Source organism: Myiozetetes cayanensis, unplaced genomic scaffold, assembly GCF_022539395.1.
Source record: "Myiozetetes cayanensis isolate MyiCay16 unplaced genomic scaffold, myiCay2020 scf31, whole genome shotgun sequence".
NCBI classification, from domain to species: domain Eukaryota; kingdom Metazoa; phylum Chordata; class Aves; order Passeriformes; family Tyrannidae; genus Myiozetetes; species Myiozetetes cayanensis.
In genome coordinates, this window is record NW_026087533.1 from 392,862 (window position 1) to 417,241 (window position 24,380).

A 24,380-nucleotide genomic window follows, 5' to 3' on the forward strand; every position below is an offset into this window, starting at 1 on the left:
AGCTCCAGGCTGCCACAGGTAATGCTGGTCGTGGTGCAACAGTGTATGGGACAGGTGAGGATCTGCCCTGCTGTGCTGTGCCAGCGTCTGCTGAAAGCCCCTGAGATAAAAGGAGACTTGGGATGGCTGAAGTCCCTGGGTCTGATTAGCCCCAACACAACTGTGATGGACACTGCTAGGAAATGAGGCTGTCCATGGGATATATGAGTTTCCTTTCTCTTCCTTTCCTGGAAGTTATTAAGTGAAAGCTCTTCTGGCATTCATCTGTTTGGAAGGAAGATGCTCAAGTGCTATCTAATCCCAAATCTAACCAGGGACACAGAGTGGATTCCTCTCCTGCCTTTAGAGGAAAATCCCAACTTTGCCCTCTTTATAATCAGAGATACTTCAAGGAAAAAGCCTTAAGGACTCTCCAGACCTCTGCTGTGGTTAGTTGCCTTTCCTTTACAGTTATTTTATTTCTCATTTCCTTTGAGCTGATGTCACACATTTCCTCTTCTCTAGTGACTCTGCAGTCATGCTGCAGTTGCTCCCATTCTGGTGTCCTGCTCTTGAGAGCTGCCTGTGTGGTGACTGTCCAGCCCCAGGGCAGGGACAATAACAGAGCATCCTCAGAGAAACACCCACCGCTACTGAGGCCGAAGATGGACATACTGTGCTGAACCTTCCCAACTGTGGTAAGCGGAAAATATACTTTATTAGTACTCTTGGAATCTACTCTTGCTGATGGCATGGCTTGCTTGCAGCCATGAGCCAGTAACTCCTTGTTGGGAGAGCGTGGTCCGTGGTCCATGGAGGGTCTGCAGACTGGAAGCAGGGCTGGAGGTCGCCCTGGCCACCCTGTGCTGTGCAGCTGGTTACAAACACCTGCAGTCCTGCACCAGGGGAGCTGATGGCCCAGCCTACCCGGGGTTACTGGCTGGTGCACTGTGGACAAGGCAGTGGCGTGGGCTGGAGGTGTCAGGGGGTTTGGCCACGGGGTAGCAGAGGACACGACCCACAGCACCTGCCCCCTGCCCTTGGTGCCTGCTCGCCCCTGCGCTGGCACAGGGGGTACGAGTACAGCTCAGGGGAAGGGGGACTGCTCCAACAGCTGAGTGAGAGCCCTGCACAGTGTTCCAGAGCCCAGGACATTCACAAGTGTATGGGAGACGTGAGCTCGGGTTCCTCAGCCTCAAGAGGGAAGTGGGCATTGAGTCAATTTGGTGGCGATGATGCCACGTTCCCTTCTAGCTGTGCTTGGTAGAACAACTCGCTTGAGAAGGGAAGAACACCTCTCTTGTGACTCCCTGCAGGACCCTGGCACTGGCACAGCACAGCCTGCTAATGCAAAGACAGATGAGCTCTACCAGATGCGCTGGGGCCAGGAGTTGGAAGTGCCATCTCCCACACACCACCTTTGCCAGAGATTTCAGCAGACTGGAAGCAGTCACAGAGCATGTCATCACACTCACCTCTCCAGGTCAGAGTGCAGCCCTGTGGCTCAAGCCCACCTTCAGTGCAGGGCTCTGCCATGGAGGGGACATGCAGGTTCACTCTCCCTTCCACCCTGTCAGTTAATCCTGGCAGCTGCTGGGCAGCCTGGAGGCCCCACCAGTAAAGTTCACCAGAGTTCCTGGGCAAACTTTGGAGGCTGCCACGCCATTGTGCAGCACCAGAAATGGGTGGGTGGGCACTATCTGAAGGGACTTTGTGAACAGCAGCTGTGCCCACCTATTAGATGTGAACACTCCTCTCCTCTTCACGAATCCTGCTAGAGAGAATATCACCTGGGTTTTTTACCCCACTCCTTCTATACTCAGGTCTGGTGCCACAGCAGTAGAGCACCTTCTGCTGTGAAGATCCCACCCCCAAGCACCAGAGCTATTTTGCTGATGCTGCAGATAGTCACAGCAGTGGGTTTACAACGCAGATTTGGAAAAAACAAAACAAAACAAAAAAGGAGTTCTCTAATGATCTTAGATAATTAGGACTTCTTGGAGTTTTTTTCTAACATCAGACTAGCATATCAAACATAACACTCCCCTCTAGTTTCTCTTGCCCCTGCACAGTCTCACCCCTTCCCTAAATGTCCATATTTGCCCGGTGCCCTCTTGAGCTGAGATGCAAATCCTCCCACCTGGCACATGTCCTCACTGGAGCTGGTCCCTCAGAGCGTGGCAGAGCTGGGCTGAGACACAGACATTGATGCAAGGTCGTGTTGTGACAATTAGCACTTCTTACACATAGATAAGTGCGCAAACTGATCCCTGAGATGACCAGAGGACTTGCCTTGTGTCCTGCGTGAATCCAGGGAGAACACAGGACAGACTGTGGGCCCTGCCCGCTCTGGACCCCCTCACAGGGCACAGTGAGTGACGTTGCTCCCCAGGGATGTGCCAGAGTGGGAACACACCCTGAGGTGTCACAGCCCAGGCCATCCCCCTGGCCACCACCACCTGAATCATCTCCTGCCCTTCAGAGATCAGGGGGTTCTCAGCAGAGTGGCAGAGATCGAGGTGAATGAGGACAAGCACATGAGTTTCCTGAGGCCAACTACCAGCATGGCCATGGCTGCTTGGCAATCCTCATGGACCATGGCTGGCAGATTGAGTCTGAGGACACACAGCCCCCAGTGCTGCCCAGCATGCAGCCTCTGGGAAGGTCCAAGTCTGTAGCTCTCGTGTCCTTAGGGGACCTGTGAGGGGGGAGGAGGGACAGGCCCCTCAGGAAGCTGAGTGCTGCCTTCCTCTCCTAACGACTGCAGAGCAGAACCAGGGCTGGCAGTTTACTGGAGAAAGGGAGAGCGAGCTCGAGCTTCAACTGACTTCCCCCTTTTCAGAGGAAAATTGCAAAAGTCCAAATGTGTAAATGAGGAACAACAGCACATGGGCATACAGGGGCACTTGGCCCACAGAGGGTGGGATGGGAGTTCCTGGCACCGTCTGCTGCTGGGGAGGATCCACAGAGTTCTGAGGCAGGAGGGTGACTGTTCAGGAGCAGCAAGTCTTTGGGGAAAATCCATGGGGCTGGTGGAGCTGAGGCAAGCCCAGTGCAATGAGCAGCACCCAGCACTCGCAGCAGAAGTCACATCAGTTTAGGCTTTGTGACTGGTGGTAGAGGTTACTCGCTCTCAAGGAAAACCACCGTGTTCTACAAATCTGGTCAAAACCCCAGCAGATTCAGCCCCTGCCTTGCTGGGGATCTCCCACTGCTCTCCCTGGAGGGGCCACTTGTCTTACCACGAAGGGACAGAGAGAGAAAAACAAGCAGATCTGCAGGATCTGCAGGGTGTCAGGGAGAGTCGAGCACCTGCTCAGCATCACACGGGGTGCTGGAGTCAGGAACAGGTTATGTGTCCTCTGGATGGTAAAAGCAGCAGGTTAAAGTATACAAGGGATTAGATGGGATTCATGTAAAACTGAGACAGGAACATGTACAATATTGAGGGTCCCTTCCAACTCAGCCTATTCTGTGATTCTGTAATTCTGTGATTGAGGATTCAGAAATTTGACACAGCATCACAGAATCACAGAACAGTTTGAGTTGGAAGGGACCTTAAAACTCATCTCCTTCCACCCCCTGCCATGGGCAGGGACACCTTCCACTAGCCCAAGTTGCTCCAAGCCCCGTCCAACCTGGCCTTGGACACTTCTAGGGATGGACTGACTGATGTACCCAAACTGGAGGCAAGATGTGAAGAAATCCCCACTGAGATGGGGACTAGTAATATCAAAACCCTGAAGGTGTCTCTCTAGGGACAGTGTTTGCCAGCAGCCTTACATGGAAGTGCAGAATTGCTGCTGATGCCCCTGGCATCTGATGAAGAAATGGGACTGGGGAAGGGAGCCAGGTTGGTTTGATGACAACTTGAATTCAAAACGATGATAGAAACAGCCAAGATTTTAAGTGATACTCTGAGGTTACAATTGACAATGTACCACAAAACATACCTGTTAGGATCAGGGACTCATCTTTTACATCATTCACTGAGCACAGCAGCTGAGAGGTCTGGTGGCCAGTGGAAGGGGGTGGTGGGTGCCTGCAGTGCCCAAAGCTGAGGAAACAAACAAGTGCGAGCAGGAAAATGTCAGAAAACAACAAGCAGAGGGTGACTGGAAACTGCCCTACACCCAGCATGTCTGCTGAGGATACAGAGCTGGGAGCAGTGGTGATACCCCAGCCCTGGGCTGCCACAGCCACACCTGGGCAGGCTGGAGATGAACCCAATGAAGGTCAACAGTGGCAAGTGCAGGGTCCTGTGCCTGGGGAGGAATAACCCCATGAAACAGTACCTGCTGGGGATGACCTGCTGGACAGCAGCTCTGAGAGAAGGACCTGAGGATCCTGGTGGACTCCCAGGAGCCAGCAGTGTGTCCTCATGGCCAGGAAGGCTGAGAGAGCTGGGGCTGTTTGGCCTCAAGAAGCGACGACCGAGAGGGGACCTTATCAATGCGTATCAGTATCTGAAGGGAGGGTGTCATGAGAACAGGGCCAGACGTTTATCAGTGGTGCCCAGTGACAGCACATGGACATAGGGCACAAACTGAAACACAGGAACATGAGAAAAACTCTCAGCTGTGAGGGTGACAGAGCCCTGGAACAGGCTGCCCAGAGGGACTGGGGAGTCTCCTTCCCTGGGGATATTCAAACTCCACCTGGACACCATCCTGCACAACCTGCTCTGTGGGAACCTGCTTTAGCAGGGGTCAGAGCAGATGAACTCCAGAGGTCTTTTCCAACTCCAGGTATTCTGGGATTCTATTTTTACCAGATATTGTTTCATGTCTGAAATGTCTAGTTTAAAATAAACAAGCTAAAAAGTATCAGGAACCATGGCAGGACAGAGGGGAGGTGTGAGGGGAATGGGACACAGGGATAGGATGAGTCACAGAAAAAAGTCTTTTGAGATTAGAGATGAGTGATCTGAGCTCTCACTGAGGCAAACAATGCTGGATGAAGACATAGAGGCTCATATGGTGTAGAAATGGGATAAAAGAGAGGATCAAGGTGTCTGTGGCTGGAACCAAGGCACCAGCAGACCTCCTGTGGTCATAGACAACTGAAAACTGAAGGCAGGGTTTGGCTTAGCAATGGTGCCAAACAATCAACTTGTTTTATGCCTTCTATTTTTAGGTAAGAAGAAAAGCTACAGCAGGAAATTGTGCTTCAGACGTGCCCACTCAGCCCCACAATGTCTGGAAAGGGCAAAGGCAGTGTGGAAGGCAGTGCTGGCTCCTTCGTTTTGTGCCACATAGACTCTGAGTTTCGCTACAACCTCTTCACTGTTTTCTACAGCATCATTTTCATTCTGGGCTTTGTTGCCAACTGCTACGTTCTCTGGATTTTCAGCCGCATTTATCCTACCAAGAAACTCAATGAAATCAAGATATTCATGCTGAACCTGACAGTAGCTGACTTGCTTTTCTTGGTTACAATGCCAATGTGGATTGTTTACTACCACCACGGGGGAGACTGGATCATGCCTGGGTTCCTCTGTAACGTGGCTGGCTGTTTGTTTTTTGTTAACACGTACTCTTCTGTTGCCTTTCTGATGGTCATCACATACAATCGCTACCAAGCTGTGACTAATCCTATTAAAGCTGCCCAGCTGACCACCCAGAGGAGGGGTATCTACCTATCAGCAGCTATCTGGATCGTAATAGTGGGCAGCTCTTTGTATTACCTTTTTGACAATAATACAAATCGAGAGGAGATCAACTCCAAGAATTTCACACGGTGCTTTGAGCGCTACGACACTTCTAGCGGGGTTTCGGCTGTTCTTGCCATTCATGTCATCATCTGCATCCTCTTCTACATCATTTTCCTTTTCATACTAGGTTGGAACATCGTCATTATCAGGACCCTGTTCTCCAAGTCGGCGCATCCGCGGAAGAGTGCCCATGTCAAGCAAAGGGCCCTGTGGATGGTGTGCACGGTGCTGGCCGTGTTCATCATCAGCTTTGTGCCCCATCACATCGTAGACCTGCCCTGGACCCTGACTGTTCTGGAGCAGTGGAAGAAGGAAAACTGTCAGCTGCGCCAGCAGCTCAACGATGCTCACCAGGTGACTTTGTGCCTCTTGAGTACAAACTGTGTGTTGGATCCGATCATCTACTGCTTCCTCACCAAGAAGTTCCAGAAGCATCTTTCAGAAAACCTGAAAAGCATGAAAGGGAGTCGCAAGTGCTCCAGGCAAACCACGGACACAGTGATTGAGGGCACCACTCACCAAGAGGATGCCATCAGGATCTGCTAGGACCACTCAGCCTGTTCTGATGCAGAGGGAGAGGTGTGAATTAGTCACTCTTCTTTTCTCAAGAAGAGGCACCAAGGGACACAACAAAGGATCAGGATTTTACATTCTCTTTTTCCCATTAGACTGAAGAATGGATGCTCATTTCTATGCACATGTAACTGGCAGAACTGGAACCTGTGGTTATCTGGCAGCAAAGCACCTTCTGTCTGAGCTGGTGTTCTCATGGGTGCTGAGAACAGCACAAAGGATCTGCTTTTATGTAAAAGAAACTCGTTGCTGAGCCTCTGCAGTGAGCAGCTAGAATCTGAGTGCACCAGAATTATCCACTGTCCAGATAGAACCATCCCTGCTCTTCTGCCTGCCCAGCTCTCATGATGGATCCAGTACCAGAGCTGAAAAGGACTTCTAAAAGACCTGGAAGAACAGACTGAGCTGTGAGTGTCATCGGGTGACTTTTCTAAGCAGCTTACACGGTCCTATGCAGAGAGCCTGAGCTGAAGAAGCTCTTGAGTGGCTGGAAGGGACTAGACCATGGAGTTCCTCAAATGCCGTCAGAGGAAATCTGCACCTCTGGTCCCTTCTTACCGACTCACATGGTCTGCTGGGATCCAAACTTTATAGATGTCTGGCAGTAGCTGTTACGAACCTTTGCTTCCAGATCTTGAGTCAGTCAAGGAGGGAAGGAAGAGAAATTGGCAGTGCCTCAGCACCCCTCCAGATCATCATTAGGGCCAAAGGGCACTATGGTCTGCCCTGGCTTCTTGTGTGACAGCAGAACTGGCCAGCCAGTGGTCTCATGCACTCAGTTCACTAAACTCACTCCTGACTGACTGCACATGTCTGTGGACACCCAATCTCATTTAGGAGGCTCCAGATCACCAAAGGTTACTGTCAGCATGGGCATTACGCTAAGGAAAAAAAAAATCCTAAAATGCATTAGTATCTTTGTGCGTATTTATTTAAGTTAGGGTTGTAGCCATTACATTATTCCTTCCCCCAGCCCCTCCAGTTCTGCTGCAAAGAAATGAAGCTGGCTAGTTCTTGATTTCCTACAGCAAGTGAGGTTTTCCATCAGGCCATGGCCACTTTCTGAGGAAATCAGTGCTGGGCAGTGGTACAGGACACTTGACAGACACACAATTCACAGACTCCAGTGGTGCTGGAGACCCCTCACCCAGGGCTGGCTGCAGTCCACTGGGGCCTGGGGCTGTGGTTTTCTACGGATGCTGAGTTCTGTTACCAGTCATGAGACACTTGGGATTCCTTTTCTGACCCAAATTGCTCAATCTAGCACAGGAAATTGGGCAGGAAAGGGAACTTACTTGTTTTCACAACAATTTTTGGTTCCCTAAACTACCTAGTCTGTTGATGACAGGAAGGGTGTATCTGACCTGTGACACCAATTATTCATGTGCTCGACAGGGGCCTTTCCACACCCACCCCAGCATGGCAAAGATAAGCTCGAGCCTTCCAAAGACAGGACCAACATTTGTGCTGCTTTGCTTATATTCCGTGGAGACATGGGTCCTTCAGTCCTATCCTTTGGAGCTCCTCAGGCAGGTTCTGTCCTTTCTTGTGTCAGTGAGCAAAAGAACTGATATGTTTATTTTTCTAAGGCCATTTCCAGGGACAGCCTTGCATTCCAGGCCCGGTGCCAGACAGAGGAAAGAGTCTGGTCACAATGAGAATGCATCTCTCTCCTAGTCCTGGGCTCTGCTCCAGTAATGGCCACCCATAACAAACAACTGCCAGCACCTTGTCGTGTCCCTCAACAATGTTCAAAGATGTGTCCTGAATCTGCAAAGCCAGAGAACACAGCAAGGAAGCGATTTCTGTAATTTGAGAGCCTAAGTCTGGCTTGCTGGAGGAATCTGCCTCTGTTTCTGCCTTGCTCTGCTGGCACGTTCTGGCCGAGGAGCTCTGCAGGTGACAGATGGGGGGATCTCCCTTGTCCCCTGTGGTCCCTATGCCAGAGTGGAGCTCTCCTTTCACAGACCCCAAAGCACTGAACCGGTGGAGTTGCCAGTCTTGGAGGAAATGGAAAGGAATGAGAGCTGGCAAATGCACAACCCTCTTCGGATTCCTGGAAAGTTCCCAACAGAGTTTACAGTTTAGCTCCTCACTGTGGGTACATAACCAGCTTTACTTCACAGCAGGGCAGCGTGTGCTCAGGGAACCAATGCAGACTGGCATCTTAGGAAACGTGTAAGAGGAAGAAAAAGCCCCGAGGCCACTTGAGGAGGAGATGTTGCAGTGATTAATCAGTAAAAATGTGTTTCTAAAAACCAGGCTGAGCTGCTACATCTGTTCCTGGAATTCCTTTCTTGGTTTTACTGCAATGTTGCATCATTATTCTGCTGTACTTTGCAATGAAATGGATCCTCAAAAGTTCTTTTAAATAAAGTGTGTTCCCCAAGTGTTTTGCCCTTTAACTTTTTCCCACCTTCTCATCTTTCTGTATTTATACCTGAGGGAAAAGCCTTGGTACCACACCAACACAGCTTCAATGTGCCATGTTTTAGTTTTTTTAAAATCACCATATGAACTCTTGGGAGAGGTGAAAGTAAAGGCTCAGCAAGTTTTTACCTGCTAAAAGGGGAAAGAAATTATTTCAGAGAAGAAACAACTTCTGAAAAATCTGCTAGAGCTCTCCAAAACGAAACCAGACAAAACCTCTTGGATGCTCTGACCTGCACATGAGAAATTTATAGACATACCCCACTGTGTGGCTGTGATGTGACAAGCTATTTTCATGTATGGGGTTTTCACGGCCAGGTTGTGGTAGTGGGGGAGGCGGGGGTGCAGCTCCAGGGTTGGCTTCTGTGAGAAGCCGCCAGAACCTTTCCCTGTGCCCAGTGAGGCCAAAGTCATCTGGCTCCAAGGCAGAACCTGCTGCTGACCCACACCGAGCCCATCAGTGATGGTGGAAGCAGTTATAATAAGAGGGAAAACCAGCTAATAATTAATAATGTACAGTCAATAATGAAGAAGGAAAACCAGTTCTTGCACAGAAGCAATTGGCAGCCAGAGAAAGGGGAGTGAGAGTGTGTGAGAAGCAGCCCTTCAGAGCCCAGCGCCAGCGGGGAAGGAGGGGAGGAGATGCTTCATGTGCTGGGGCTGAGGTTCCCCTGCAGCCCGTGGCGCAGAGCACGGTGAGCTGTGCCCCTGCAGCCCACGGAGGTCCGTGGGGTGCAGAGATCCCCCTGCAGCCCGGGAGGAGCCCACACGGAGCAGGGGATGCCCGAAGAGGCTGTGACCGCGCCGGAGCAGGATTGCTGGCAGGGCTTGAGATGCCGTGAATGACCCATAACGGAGCTCCTGTTCCTGAAGGACTGACCCCGTGGAAGGGGACAGTGTGAGGAGTCCTGTCCCTGATGTTATAAATTATGACCACAAATGATGAGAGTACCAATTAAAATTTATTTATTGCTTAGAGATAGCAAGTGGAATATGAGCAAATGCAGCGCTGGGCGACAGAGAGGGGTCTTCGCCCCACCAACTGCCGCGCTAAAACATTGAAAAAGTCCCTTTTTATGGTTTCTTAATTCCGTTTTCTTGACGTAGTGGTAGTACTCTTGCGCATGTTTAGGCTGTTACTAAGGGGTCTTTTCTGCCTTCTGGTGGTCGTCGAGGCTGAAGTAAGATGTCTTCCTCGTGTGTCTCTTGTTTGCCCTTTTTGTCCTGGATAGCAATTGCCTCCTAATATGGATCGTCCTTGTAACTCTAAGAACCTTTGGCAATCTTGTCTCTTACATAACTATTACATAGTCTCTTGAGGTTTGTTGTACATTTTAGCTTAGTATTTTTAGCAAAAGATGCATCCTGTTTGATAAACTATATTTCCCACCTTAATTTATTACACCTGAGGGGGGAGGAGCGGCGGGGACAGCGAGCGGACTGAGCGCATCCCCCGACCCCTGCACTGCCTGGGCAGCAGGGAGAGAACCGGGAACACAGCTGAGTCCGGGAGGCAGGGAGGTGTTTTAAGATTAGGTTTTATTTCTCGTTACCCTACTCTTGATTTCTCTGGCAATAAATCAAATGGATTCCCCCAGTTGGGTCTTGTTCGCCCGCTCCGGTGCCGGCTGAGGGATCTCTCCTGTCCCGCTCTCGCCCCACGAGCCTTTCGTTCTGTTTTCTCTGCCCTGCCCAGCCGAGGAGGGCGGTGATGGAGCGGCTTCGAGGACACCCGGCCGGGACGAGCCCTGCACATTTAAACACCCTGCGAGAACGCAGCGCTGGGGTCGCAGGGACGGTCCCGCCCGTGCCGTGACGCCACTGCCGGCGCGGCTGTTCCGGGGCGGGCGGGAGCGCGGGCCCCGCTGCCATGTCCGCTGCGGGCCCCGGGCCCGGCTCCGGAGCCGCCTCTCGGTAAGAGCCCGCGGGCCTCGGCGCTGCTGCCCGCCTCGGGCAGGGACCGGGCGGGCCGGACCTGCTCGGCCGCGGCGGCGCGGGCGGCGGGGCCCACGCGTGTGCTCCGCGTGTGCTCCGCGTGTGCTCGGTCTGTGCCCCTGCCCCGCCGGAGCGCGGCCCGGGGGGCCGGGCAGGGCCGGGGCCGCGGGGCTGCAGGCCGGGCTCGCCGCCCCCAGCCCGGCGGGTGTGCCCGGCCGTGCCGCGGGAGGCGGGCGGGACGGGCGGGGGGCACTGCCCGGCTCCCGGCGCTGGCCCGGGCACGGAGGAGCGGCCGGAGGGAGCCGGGATGAGCCGGGCCGGGCCGTGCCCGGCGCTCCCGGGGCGGGCACAGCTCACCCGCACCGCCCTGGGTGGGTTCGGCCGCTCGCGCTGTGCGGGTGAGTCCGGGGGGATGTTTGGGCTGGGCAGTGCCATGGTCAGTTGGGCTTCACGAGCGAGGTTGGATCCAGACTGGCTCTGCTGGATATTCCTGGATCTGGGAATGCTGTGCAGAGTTGCTGGAGCCTTTGTGTGCAGCCAGCTCCAGCACAGAATGCCTCGTTAGTTTGGTTGCTGTACCGCATGCTGTTCTAATGTTCTAACCAGACGAGAGGTGGTCGTTCATAGAACATAGCTGTAGCGGTTCATCCTACAAGAGTCGTGGTGGACTTGGCTTTTAGTGTGGAGCTAGCTCTGCTTCTGTGATGCACTCAATCTGTAGCGTAGTAACCTCCAACTGATAATTAAAACTCAACATACTGATTAAGATAAGACTTTTGTGATTATCACTATCTGCCACTTGTTTGTTTTCCTTCAGTTTTGTCTGTTGTGGATTATCTTAAACTTCTGAAGCTGTATAAGATACAGTTTGTTGAGAATCACAATTCACATGCCTCAGGTCACTGGTTTCATAATAAGCTACTCTTAAAAAATATGAAGATAGTGGTTTCCTCAACCTACAAACCTACAGACCTGTTGGGCTGAACCTACTGTGTTTGGGGATTTTCCTTGTCACTTCATGGTGCAATCCTTCTTGTGCACTTTTGCTATCCAGTTTTTGCACTGCAGGGGTACCAGCAGGTACCTTCTCCCTGTTCTGTGTTTGAAAGGTCAGAGTTTGAAGTCCTGCAGTTTCCAGGCCCTTGCAGTTCTTGCACAGTGCCTGCCTGCAGCTTTTGTCTTCCCCTCAGCAGCAGTTACAGCACCTGGGGAACTGTGTATTGTTTGGCTGTAAAACAGATGTGATTGAAAAATTGTTGCTTTTCAATCATTTCAATGAAAAACTGTCACAGATGTATGCAATAGATGTAGTAATTCCTGAGTAAGTGGTGACTTTGGAAGGATTTGTAACTTATCAAAATTTTGCCCATGTAAATATCCAGATGTTGAATGACTTTTGAGTTGAATATGTCAGAGGACACTTTATAAATGGATTTCCATGTGTTATGTGAATGGGTTTGAGCCCCTCTGCTGCAGATTAAGCTACCATTTTCAAATTCTGTGTACTGAAGGGTGGTTATAGATGGCTAAACATAAAACTAGATAAAATATACTGAAATATTTTAATTTAATGAAAAGCTGAGCAAGTAGTGTGTTCCTGTGTGCAAGTTATGCTATACATGGAGGCACTGAAGGCAGATACGTCACTGGGACAGGAGTAACTCCACGCCTGTACTCTCAGCAGGAGTAGGATTATTTTTTCCCTCCCCACAAATCTCTGCTCTTTTTTTCCCTGAAAGCTGCTCTTAGAAGATGGATGTTCGATAAAACTTGTATTGGGTCTGCAAAACCCCGTGGCTGGAAAAGGAGCTGTCAGAATGGAGATGTGTGGAAACTTCTGAGCCTGAAATGGAATTGTGACAGGACTTAACAAACAGTATTTTATGCATGTTCTTGCACCAGGCAGTATCTACAGACTACCCACCTCCAGAGTGCATCTTCTTGCAGGAGCTCCAGTGATTTTATCCCCTGTGCCATGACCAGTGGCACGCACTGGTTAGTTAGGAAGTGTTGTCTTTTTCAGCTTTTTCTTGCTTTGTCTTATCTGTAATTTATTCTCTTTCTTTCATCCTAGTTTGCCTGGACTTTTTTTTTTCCTTTATTTGGTTGAAGGGCAGCAAAGCAGCATCTCTTCCAGTGTTCTCTGGTGGCCCTTCTGTAGCAGTGATTCTGGGCTTTGGTTCACGTGGGTGCCGTGACTGGAGGCACTCCAGCACCTGAGGGGAGTAACTTCAAATCCTTTACCCTTCTTTGCAGCCACCTCCAGAGCCTCAGTGAGAGTGGTGCTCAGATCTCAGAGGCTCAGGTCTCATCCTAATGCCTGACAAAGCCTGATGTTTAGGAGTGCTGTGGCACAGCAGCCTCTCCAGGGTACGGTGTCCCTGGGATTCACATCAGTCGCTGCCCTGTCTTTTCCAGGCTGTCACCACTCAGTCCTGTAACTGAACAAGCTAACTGGAAAACAAGCCTTGTACTTCGAAAAATAGTCTGGTATTGAGATGGAGCTGACTGGGAACTCTTTCCATCTCTTCAATAAACTTTTCTTTGGGGTTAAAGGTGTGGCTAGCTTATTTTCAGAGGTGATGGAACAGTTCAGTTCTGCAGAACGTGGCTCTCTCCTGAATTGAGACTTGACCACGGAGCTATTCTTGCATCCTAGGAGCTTCATTCTGTGTCTTGAAATGTGTGTTGTGTTTGAATACTGACAGTGCTGTTTCTCTGAGAGTCACCAGCTGGAACATCACGTAAAGTGTGTGGCAGCTCTAAACCTTGGGTGATGGTTTCTATTTCTGTACGGATTGTCCTATCATGTGTAATTCAGTTTCTGAGATTTTACAGATTAGTCTCATACTAATGTCTTTTCTGTGACAGTTTTTTTTCCTATTCTGTTTGAGAGAGCTTAAGAAATTCTTCCTTAAATATGACCAGTTTCAGATGATCGGGGTAGAACAATGCATATTCAAGACCAGGTTCACTTTAAACAGCAGGTGATTAATTATTCTTCAGAGCAGAAGAGAACGTAGAAGCTGTTTTCAAAACCACATGGAAGTATTCTGGATAAAAAACCTGGGTTTCTGTACTTCAGATTCCCACACCCCTTTTTTTGTTTGTTTGGCTCTGTCAGGCCCTGCTGACTGTTTTGTTGCTCTTTGCAGGAGGTGCAGTTGCCATTTGGCTGAATCTGGTAAAATAGTCTGAGAGAGACCCTGTGATCAGGAACACTCAAACACGGCCGCTTATCGTGCGGAAATGTCAGACCTTACTTACCACGTTTCCTTTTCTATATCTGGTGTGTGATGTCCCATTCTTTCAGGGCCTTCTGATGATTTTTTGTGCATGTGGCAGAAGTTAAACACACATTTGGGATTGCTGCATCGCTGGAAGTGTCCAAGGCCAGGTGGGACGGGGCTTGGAGCGACTTGATTTAGTGGAAGGTGTCCCTGCCCGTGACAGGAGAGTGGAATGAGAGGGTCTTTAAGGTCTCCCCAAGCCAAACCATTCCAAGATTTGGATACCCTGTGGTGGTGCTGCTTCTGAATGAACCTAGAGCTTCACTACTTATATCATCAAGTACTAATCTGTTTTAGGTTACTCAGTGCACTGCTTTTCTGTGTTTGGAAGACTTGGAAGAATGTAGGAAGCAGAAACTCTCTTTATAGTAAAGAAGAAGTTTCAAGTAAGGTATTCCAAAGACTGAAAGCTTACGTCACCACAATTTCTTTATCCAGAAGTGTATTTTTGTTTTCTGGTGGAGAGGGTTGTTAATTGACTGAGTCATTGTGTTTAGAAATTAATATATTTGAGTACTCTTGAACTGTAAATATTTTATGTGGGCTAAATATAAAGAGTTACATTATGACTAATCTGGCAGTAGATAATTCAAATAAATAATAGCATGAAAGACAAAAAAAGGAAATGACAAGAGATGGAAGGCCAAGAGGGAAGAGCAAGGAAATAGGAATGTATCTTCTGCTGTGAAAGTTTTGTCCTCCTGGCTGCAGTAGCTTTTGGGCTCTCTGTAGAAACTTTGTAGTATTTCTGTGCATTTGAATGTAGCTTTATTGTTGATTGTCCTGGCCTGGAGCATAGGTAAGCAGGGAACACTCACAGTAAATAAAATAACAGCACCTTCTTTTTTATAAAAAATACCACGCAGCAGAGTCGGGATAACTCAGAGACCTTTTGCTTGCATGTGAGTTGGTTGCTGGTAGCACGTGTTAGTTATGGTTCATATTGAAGAGGACATGAACTAACATGAAAGAAAAAGAGAATTGGGAGAAATGGGACCTTTAGGGTAGATTTGAAAAAAAAGGTCTTCAACCATTATTTGGACAGAATTGTACCCAGTGCAGGAGATGGTGCTGCTATTTGTGAGGTGTTCATTCTTGTTTGGAACTTGGCTGACCTGCCAAGAACAGAGAAGGGAAATGATTTTTCAGCGAGCTGTAGCAAGAAACGAATCTTTTACTGTCTAAATCTGTACATTTTGGGGTTGTTGAATTCCAAGTAGGATGTGCTTGTTCTTGGTTTCTAATTTGTGGCACAATAATACTTAACTAGTTTTAGGTGTTGTGATCATAGCAATTATTTGATGGTGACCATGGGGAGTAACCCCAGGCTGGTGCTGTCTGTGCTGTACGAAGAGTCTCTGGGAGATGATGCAAGGAGGCTTTCCTGGGCTGTGGAGATGCTGCTGTGCAGGAATGGACAAGGCCACTGGAGTGAAGGGGTTTATGAATGGGACCAGCATTACAAATACAGGAGAAGAGAAGCACTCTTGGGTCTGTATGTGTGGAAATCCCAGACCTAAATGTATTACTTGGTTATACTGGCAGCCCCTGGGTCAGGGCAGTGACAACAATCAGGACCTATTAACTGAGATCAGAGAAACTGCAAATTTGGGGTAGTTATAGTGGAACCTTCCAGCTGCCTGGACAAAGACCAGCTCTGTGCCTCGTCAGGAGGCGAGGTAGAAAGCAATGCACTCAGTAAATGACTGCTTCCTACACCAACCCAGTTTAAACTGTCAGGAGAAGTTCCTTTTTGGAGTGTTGTGGTTCATAGAACCAACAAGAGTCGATTCTATGAACTTTAGGCTAGTAGTAGGGTGGCTTGTAGCAACCACAGTACAATTAGATATAACTGATTAGGAAGGGACAGCAGCCAAAATAAATCCAGTGCATGGATATTCAATTTCAAGAAACCGAAATACCTAAAAATGAAACAAGTAGTTTAAAGATTCCCCCAAATCATGAAAAGATATGTCCAGAAAATAAGCAACTTACAGGGAACTTGGAGGCTGTTAAAAAAATTCTGTGTCAGAAGCCAACATAAACTGTTTGAAAGCAAACAAATTGGTGTGTGTATCCTCTCCAATATCCCTGCATGGCTCAATGGGAAAGCTAAAAAGCCATTGTGGGGAAGAGATGAGCATTTAAAAAAAGGAAAGGGTGGCAGAGGAGAGCAGGAAAATGTGTACCATGGCAGGTAAAATGTAAAATGAGAATTTAGAAGGGTGAAAAAGAAGCTGAAGAGCACCTTGGACAGCAGGCTCAAGCCAGGAGCAATATATCCTCCAAATTCCTCAAGAGCAGGAATCCATGCAGTGATTGTGTGGAACTGCTCAGTGGTCAAGGGTGGTGGAGGGGGCACCTGAGGGAATTATATAGTGTAGTGGAAAAGCTCAGTTAATTCCTTGTTCTCAGTGTTAGAGCTAAAGGTGGGCTCCAGAGGACATCCAGGGAACACCTACAGATGACTGACTTTCACAGCAAGAAGATGGTGGAGTTATGAAGGACAAAAGCCCTGCTTAGTGGAAAGTACAGAATCACTATGGCTTTGTGCAGGGAAATTCCACCTTGTTAATGGCCAGGAGTTCTGTGAGTGCGTGGGTAGATGGAAGCTACAGGTATAAACAAATCTTCAGAAAGCATTTGTAAATTAAAGGTAATTCATCTAGGGAAAAGCAATCTAAACCCTTCCTAAAGGAGGTTGAACTCAGTGGGCACTTGCAACTCCAGGAGGAGAACATGAGGGTAGTGATGGGTCACTGCAGTGATTCCTCAGCAGCAACCAAACAAAACGTCAGTGGTGTTGGTGGGCGTTAGGATGTGTATTGGTGACAACAGACTAAGACATAGAGTCATAGAATCATAGAATTAACTGGGTTGGAAGAGACCTCCGAGATCATCAAGTCCAACCCTTGATCCAACCCCACTGTGATTACCAGACCATGGCACTCAGTGCCACATCCAGCCTCATCTTAAAATCCTCCAGGGACGGTGAATCCACCACCTCTCTGGGCTGGCCATTCCAATGCCTTATCACTCTCTCTGCAAAGAACTTCTTTCTAATATCCAGCCTAAACCTCCCCTGGCAGAGCTTGAGACTGAGCCCTTGTGATGGTTTGAACTTGGCTCCCTGCCAAATGCCCAAACCCCAGTAGCAGCCTCCCCCCCTTTCCCCCTTCCTTTTTCCCCCAGAGCAAAGGAAAAAAGCTATGTAAATTGAAGAACCCAAAAATCCAACTAGTTATGTTAAAAAAAATATATATATTTGATGTATATTACAGTTAAGATGCTATGTACACAGCAAAAAGGAATCCAAACACCCCCCCCGAAGGGATAGGGAAAGGGGAAAAGGAACAAAAGGAGACGAAGGGACACTGAGCAGATATACGTAATCAAACGTATGTAAAAATCATATGAAATACTGGGAACACTGCCTCTTCCTTGGTTGCAAACTGGTAACCAAGGAAGGTCTAGATTAAAACCATCACAGCCCTCTTGTCTTACTGAGAGCTGCCTGGGAGAAGAGACCGACCCCCACCTGGCTAAAGCCTCCTGTCAGGGAGTTGTAGAGAGTGCTGAGGTCTCCCCTGAGCCTCCTCCTCTCCAGGCTCAACAACCCCAGCTCCCTCAGCCTCTCCTCACAGCACTTGTGCTCCAGTCCCTTCCCCAGCCTCCTTGCTCTTCTCTGCCCCTGCCCCAGCCCCTCCATGTCCTTCCTGAGCTGAGGGGTCCAGAGCTGGACACAGCACTCCAGGTGTGGCCTCCCCAGCGCTGAGTGCAGGGCAAGAATCCCTGCCCTGCTCCTGCTGCCACTGATCCTGAGCCAGGCCAGAAGCTCTTGGCCCCTTGGGCACACTCTGGCTCATGTTCAGCCTCCTGTCCCTCCACACTCCCAGCTCCCTTCCTGCCTGGCTGCTCTCCAGCCCCTCTGTCCCAGCCCTGGGGCTGCCAGGGCTTGTTGTGGCCAAAGGGCAGGACCCGGCACTTGGCCTGGTTGAACCTCATCCCCTTGGAATCAGCCCATGGATCCAGCTTGTCCAGGTCCCTCTACAGAGCCCTCCTGCCTTCCAGCAGATCAACACACCCCCAGCTTGGTGTCATCTGCAAATTTGCTAATGATGGACTCAATCCCCTCATCTAAATCATCCATAAAGATGTTAAACAGGACTGGGCCCAGCACTGATCCCTGGGGACACCACTGGTGACTGGATCCCCACTGGATTCAGCCCCGTTCCCACCACTGTCTGGGCCCTCCAGCCAGTTCCTAACCCAGCACAGAGTGCCCTGTCCAAGCCCTGGGCTGCAGCTTTTCCAGGAGTGGGCTGTGGGAGAGGTGTCCAAGGCTCTGCTGGAGTCCAGACAGACACATCCCCAGCCTGCCCCTCATCCACCAGGCAGGTCCCCTGAGCATAAAAGGAGATCAGGTTGGTCAGACAGGACCTGCCCCTCCTAACCCCGTGCTGGCTGGCTCTGATCCCTTGTCCATCCTGTAGGTGCTGTGTGATTGCACTCAGGATGATCTGCTCTGTAACCTTGCCAGGCACTGAGGTCAGGCGGTCAGGCCTGGAGTTTCCCAGGTCCTCCTTGCAGCCCTTTTTGTAGGTCAGTGTGACATTCCCCAACTTCCAATCATCTGGGACCTCCCCAGTGAGCCAGGGCTGTTGGGAAATGATGGAGAGCGGCTTGGCAAGCTCTTCTGCCAGCACTCTCATCATGCTAGGATGGATCCTAGGCTTGGTGACAGTTGTTTTTCTTGGTGATGAAGTTATTTCCAAATCTTCCTTTTGTGAAAACAGTTCTTCTTCCCCCTTAAAAATTTTCCTACTGTGTTTCAAAATTAAATTAAAAAAACATTGCACAAGAACTGGGAAAACAAGCTGCGTGTGTCAAGCCAAATGAGCTGCAGACAGCCCTAACTCCGATAGCCCTTCAGGGCTCTAAAAATCATGGGGAAATGCCTATGGAACAGGCATTGCTAAGGGTAAAACTAGATTTGTATTTCCACATTTAATTTCAGATATTTTCTCATGTGTTTCTTTCTTTCTTATTTATTTCTCACAATTTTTTTCCCGTTTTAAGGTTACGAAATTTCAATCAGACCATGATTTTTCAGTCCTACAGGACAGCATTTAGAGGCTTGTCCTTCAGAAACAGGATATAAAAAATGCCTTCCTTGTAGCTTCTACAGTGTTTGATTGTGGAACTTCCCAGTTGATAAAGAAGGGAAGAAAGAGCATGGAGAGAGAGCAGGGGACCATCCAGTAGCACTCACAGCAAAGGTTTATTCTCATGGTTGTCACAGTATTTTGCAGATACCCATGTGGGTGCTATGTGGGGGTGTGTGTGGAGGTGGCGAGAAGCAAATAGCAGAGTATCAGTCCCTGCCATGAGCTCTGCTGGCTTTGCTCAGGGCAGGGAACCAGCGGGCCTGTGTGCAGAACAGCTTTCAGTCATTAACTCGAGTCCTTTTTCAGCTCTGCTGCTGAAGAAGGAAACCAGGAGAAAACTGCGTAGAAAGGGGGGATTTAACAAAAGAAAGCTTGAGGCACAGTGCCTTCAAGAAGGATTTTAGAGAGAATTTTCAAGAATTATTTTGGAGAGCAAGACTGTTTGAGGAGTTGGTTGTTGATAATCTTAGAAAGTAGGACTTGTGGGGGACACCACACTGTGAAGTTAGAAATCCCAGTTCCTTTTCCCTCGTACCTCAATTGATTTGCAAACACTGGAGTAAGGCACTTATCCCCATTCGCTTGGCAATGTGGGGTGACAGTCACACATGGGCTGTGCAGCCTGAGTCTGGCAGTTATAAATTCACTCCTGCATGCGATGGGAGGGAGGGTGTGTGTCCTGCTGCTGCCAGGCCTGCTCATGAGAGCAAGTGACTCACCTGAGCTATTTCATTCTGTGGTGGAGCAGGAAAGCTCCCTGGGCCCCTCCTGCTCGCTCCTGCCTCTCTGCAGGTTACCAGGGTTGCATTATCACGGTCTGCTGAGTCCCTTTTCCTTAAAGTACCATTAGTGTTTTTTGATTTTCTAGTCAGACTCACCAGATTGAACATTTTACACACTGATTTACTTGTTCATTTCCTTTCCATCAGTGTGATGTTACAACTCCTGAAGAATTTCCATGACCTTTGTTTTGCCTGAAGCAAGGAAAAAATTAAACCTAGTACACAAAATTGTTCAGTTCCTGATGGTTCCTTAAGGGGCTGTTTTGTTCCACAAACCAGGAACCAGGCTGATGCTGTCATTTCCTGGGATCTTTAATCAAGCTGTTTCAAAGCAAAATGAAAGGTTCTTCAAAACTTTAGAGAATGATTGTTTTTGCCAAATCCTCAGGAGAGATCCTATAGGAGCAGGCACCAGGCTGAGTATGCTGCCTTGGTATAGTCAGAAAACCAGTCTGCTTGTGAATAACAAATTGGAAATATTTCAGCAGCTTGGCAGGTGAAATACTGTCAGAGTTGGATATAGGAATGCTGAGATATGGGCAAGGATAGAATACATCCATGTGCCTGCTCACACCCTGATGTGGAGGGGCACAGCCGCTGCCAGCACAGGAGATGACTGAGGGTGAATTTTGCCTGAAAATTAAAACTTAAATCATAAACCTTCAGAATGAAAAGCACTTGGAAGCTCTCTAGTGCATGGCAATGTGCCAAGTTTTGCTGTTCTCTGACAGATGCTGTTTGTCACGTGGTGAGTGGCACAGAGTGAAAACATACTGCGAGGAAAAGCCCTGCTCCAGTTGGGAGGTGTCTTGGATTGCTTTGTCTCCATGTTCCGGTCCTGTGTGTGTATGGGACATTAATGAAATGCTCCCCTGGAAAATATGGGGAGCCTAAACTATTCTGCTGCCTCATGCATATATATATCCATTGCTATTCACTGTAAGGTGCTGGCCCTTGAATAACTAAGGGGTGGAAATAACTGCAAAACATTGTGGCTACTGCTGTAAAAGATAATAAGAATGTTTGTATAAATACATGCTACACCATTTAGACAAATCTCTGGGGCCGGAGGGGATCCAGCCAAGGGCACTGATGGAGCTGGCAGAGGGCATTCACTGAGCCACTTTCCATCATTTCCCAGCCTCCCTGGCTAACCAGGAAGGTCCCACTTGACTGGATGCTTGCAAATATTAATGCCATCTACAAGAAAGGTCAGAAGAAGGATCTGGGGAACTACAGCCTAGCCTCAGTGCTGTGGAAGGTTGTAGAACAGATCATCAGCAGTGCCATCACATGGCACCAGGACAAGCAGGGGATCAGGCCCAGCCAGCACAGGTTTTGGAAAAGCGGGTTGTGCCTGACCAACCTGATCTCCTGCAAGGTGGCTCACATAGGGAAAGGCTGTGGATTGTCTATCCGACCTTAGTGAAGTCTTTGACACCATTTCCCGCAGCATTCTCCTGGAGAAACTGGCTGCTCAGGGCATGGGCAGGTGCACTCTTTGCTGGGTTTAGAACTGGCTGGGCCCAGGGACAGGGAATGGAGATACATTTATCTGGGACTGGGCACTGGTGGAGTTCCCCAGGGCTCAATACTGGGGCCAGTCCTGATTAATATCTTTATTGATCATCGGGGCAAGGCCATCGAGTGCACCCTAAGCAGGTTGGCAGATGACACCCTGTGGCTGAGGGACCTGGGAGGGCTCAGCTTGGAGAAAAGGAGGATCGGGGGGGACCTTCTTGCTCTCTGCAATTCCCTGACAGGAGGGGGAAGCCAGGGGGGGTCAGGCTCTACTTCCAGGGAACAAGGGATGGGACAAGAGGGAATGGCCTCAAGCTGTACCAGGGGAGGTTTAGACTGGATATTAGGGAAAATTTCTTCACGGAAAGGGTTGTCAGGCCCTGGCACAGGCTGCTCAGGGCAGAGTTCTCTTTCCTGGAGGGATTTAAAAGACATGTGGATGTGGAACTTGGGGACATGGGTTAGTGGTGGCCTTGGCAGTGCTGGGTGGCAGTTGAACCCTATGCTCTTGGAGGTCTTTTCCAACATAAATGGTTCTATGATTCTATGGTTTTATTTCAGCTTTCTGTTTAATAGATAGGATTTCATTACCCCAGCCAAAGCTTTGTTCTTAAGGAAATAGTGACTCTTTCTAAGTAATATAAGACCATAGTCAATCAGCCTTTTTTTTTAATCAGTTTAATTACTGCTTGTTGGTTTTATCACAGTATCCGGAGTTTAATTATTTGCAGCCTGGGAGAATTGTTTGTCAGCCGAAATTTTATAATCAAAACCAATGCAGATGGGCTTGAAAAGCACAAAATAAAAGTAAATAGCAGTCTTACCTGGTGCTCATAGTGGGCAGCTTTCGGAAATTCTATCCAGAGTATCTAGTTTAAGAGGATCTGATCAAGCTGGACTTTGTATTTTAGGATTTTTAAAACAGGATTTAGTACAAGAAACTGTACATCACTTGCCAGGTAAACTGAGCATCGAGATGTGCGTAGCAGAAGGCAGGCAGCTGCTGGGAGCAGTTCTACAGCCCCTTCCTCTGCTCTGATGCCTTCTGGTTTGAAGTTTAGATAGTGTGGCTCCATAAATTGGGCAAGCAAAATATGACACGCAAAACACCGATCCTTGGTGTTTTGCATTGGTGGTGTTCTGTGCAAGTTGGAATTAAACAGGATGGTTATTCAAAACAATTCTAGATGAAATAAAAAAATAGTGTTTAATTCACATATTACAGAATAGTTTTCATCAGGTAATGAACAAAAATCAGACCATAAGGGGAAAAAGCGTGGTACTTTGCTGGTTTCCAGAAGCAGAACACTGGATTCATTTTTCTGAATGTTTCTTTCATTGCTACAGCTCATTTGGTGGCTTCTTGTGCACTTTGTTCCATTTTGTACTCATTTTCTCATTCACAAGTCCAGTGACCCGCAGAAGCGTTCTCACCACCTGAGTCTGCTTTTGAGACCTCCTTCACACAGAAATAAGAATAGGCATGTAGATGAGAAACATGACAAACCCCAGCTGCCCCCAGAGTTGCTCATCACTGTTTCCTTCTCCTTGGAGCTCAGCAGGCACAGTCCCCTTGGGGATCTGGACCTTGGTGGGACAGGGAGCAGCCGTGGCCATCACTGGCACCCCATGGATGTGACTGCAGCAGTTTGGACTCTGCAGAACTGAACATATCAAAGATCTGCTTTGATACCTCTGCTGTTTTGGTCACTTAGGGTTTAAAAATGTTCCATGATAAACTGTGTGATAAGATTACCTGAAGTGCAGTTACCTTGAGTTTTATACAAGTTAAAAATCTAATTTCAAGATTTGACATGATTTCCCCCAAAAAAAGGTGTTGTTTATTTTAAATTTTAAAAAATTACCTTTGTTGCTGGTGAGCTGATGTCTCAGTGGGTTCCTCTGTGGTAACTCAGGCTGAGCAGTGCAAGGTGCTGCGTTTGTTTTTTGGGAAACCCAAGCCCTGGGCAATGCAGACCCTCTGCTGCTGGATGAGGAGGCACCTGGGGCATATTGCTGCCCAAGGGCTGGGGCTGGCTGATGGGCAGCAGGGGATTAGCTGTGTTGGAGGGGGCTGTTCAGGGCATGAGTGAGGCAGGAGCAGCTGCTCCCAGATCCTCCTCCCCGTGGCCTCGAGCTGGAGCTGTCTCAGCTTCACTCGTCCTCTCTGTGCAGGAGGACAGAGGCACACATGGACTCCGTGCAAAGACATGATGGCAGGCAGAGGTTCCTGCCTGTGGTCCAAGGACTTTCCATGCTTATGCCTGGCACAAGAAGCCCTGTGGCTGCTCTGCAGGAGAACCTCCTGACTGGGTGGGCGATGCAGATGGAAAGGCCGCGTAGCTGTACATGTATCACCGAGACTGATGTCTCTGCTTCATCAAAGTGAAACATCAAGTAGATGGTAAAATTTACTATGGCCATGGCTGAAAAGTTCGGGCAGTAAGAGTAAGTAGCTTTAATTAGAGGTTGCAGCCTTACAAAATCCTCAAACCCTCAATGAAATTTTACCCTGCCCCTTAAGACCTGTCCTCAAAGAAGGGAGAAACCCTCTGTGTTTTCATGGTTCATATGAAATTGCTCCAGGCTGCAGAGCATCCCTGTGGCTGGCACGTGGGGCTCTGCCACGGGCGGGCTGCACGTGTGGGCAGGTTAAGTAGGTCTGGCAGGGGCCGGTGAGGGGAACAGAGCTGTGGTTTTCAGGACGCTGGAAAGTTGTTTCTGTAAACTAGTTTGGTCACTTTATGTGGGGGCAGTTCCATGAATGGAAGGTGCCTGGATGCTCCTGACAGGATGGGAAAGCAGAAAGTCCTAGAGGAAGGAGCGGCCTTTCACGTTTCCAGTGAGATTTACAACCAGAGTTTTGGGGCTGTGGAGGCAGGAATAGGTTGTGCCTATGACAGAAAGGCACTGGATTTAATTTCTTCCAACCCACCTAGTGTTTTGCAGCATTTCTTCTGATTTCTGTTATCCCCTGAGGATGTGCTGT

General features: G+C 48.9%; 2 protein-coding genes across 11 annotated transcripts in view; both read left to right on the forward strand.

The window, feature by feature from the left end:
- The first annotated feature begins 499 nt into the window (after positions 1–499).
- Positions 500–8,644, forward strand: PTAFR (platelet activating factor receptor). Of its 3 annotated transcripts, XM_050326223.1 has the most exons (3): positions 500–677; positions 1,296–1,462; positions 5,116–8,644. In XM_050326223.1, the coding sequence occupies exon 3, from the start codon at positions 5,174–5,176 to the stop codon at positions 6,236–6,238; it is 1,065 nt and encodes a 354-aa protein (XP_050182180.1). In that variant the 5' UTR covers positions 500–677; positions 1,296–1,462; positions 5,116–5,173; the 3' UTR covers positions 6,239–8,644. The 3 variants fall into 3 exon arrangements, with proteins under 3 accessions (XP_050182180.1, XP_050182179.1, XP_050182181.1); XM_050326222.1 differs by lacking the exon at positions 1,296–1,462; XM_050326224.1 differs by lacking the exons at positions 500–677; positions 1,296–1,462 and adding an exon at positions 4,591–4,727.
- Positions 8,645–10,469: 1,825 nt separating this feature from the next.
- The window catches only part of EYA3 (EYA transcriptional coactivator and phosphatase 3), a 52,373-nt gene continuing 38,462 nt past the window's right edge, over positions 10,470–24,380 (forward strand). For 4 of the 8 annotated variants that reach the window (XM_050326171.1, XM_050326175.1, XM_050326176.1 and 1 more), the window contains exon 1: positions 10,471–10,609. The gene's annotated coding sequence lies outside the window, so the exon portion shown is untranslated. Of the gene's footprint in view, positions 10,610–10,981; positions 11,029–24,380 lie in introns of those variants that run through there. The other 4 variants (XM_050326174.1, XM_050326180.1, XM_050326179.1 and 1 more) reach the window with 4 other exon arrangements.

Coding starts and splice junctions, on each gene's coding strand:
- PTAFR (XM_050326223.1), top strand. CDS start 5,174: ATGTCTGGAAAGGGCAAAGGCAGTGTGGAAGGCAGTGCTGGCTCCTTC.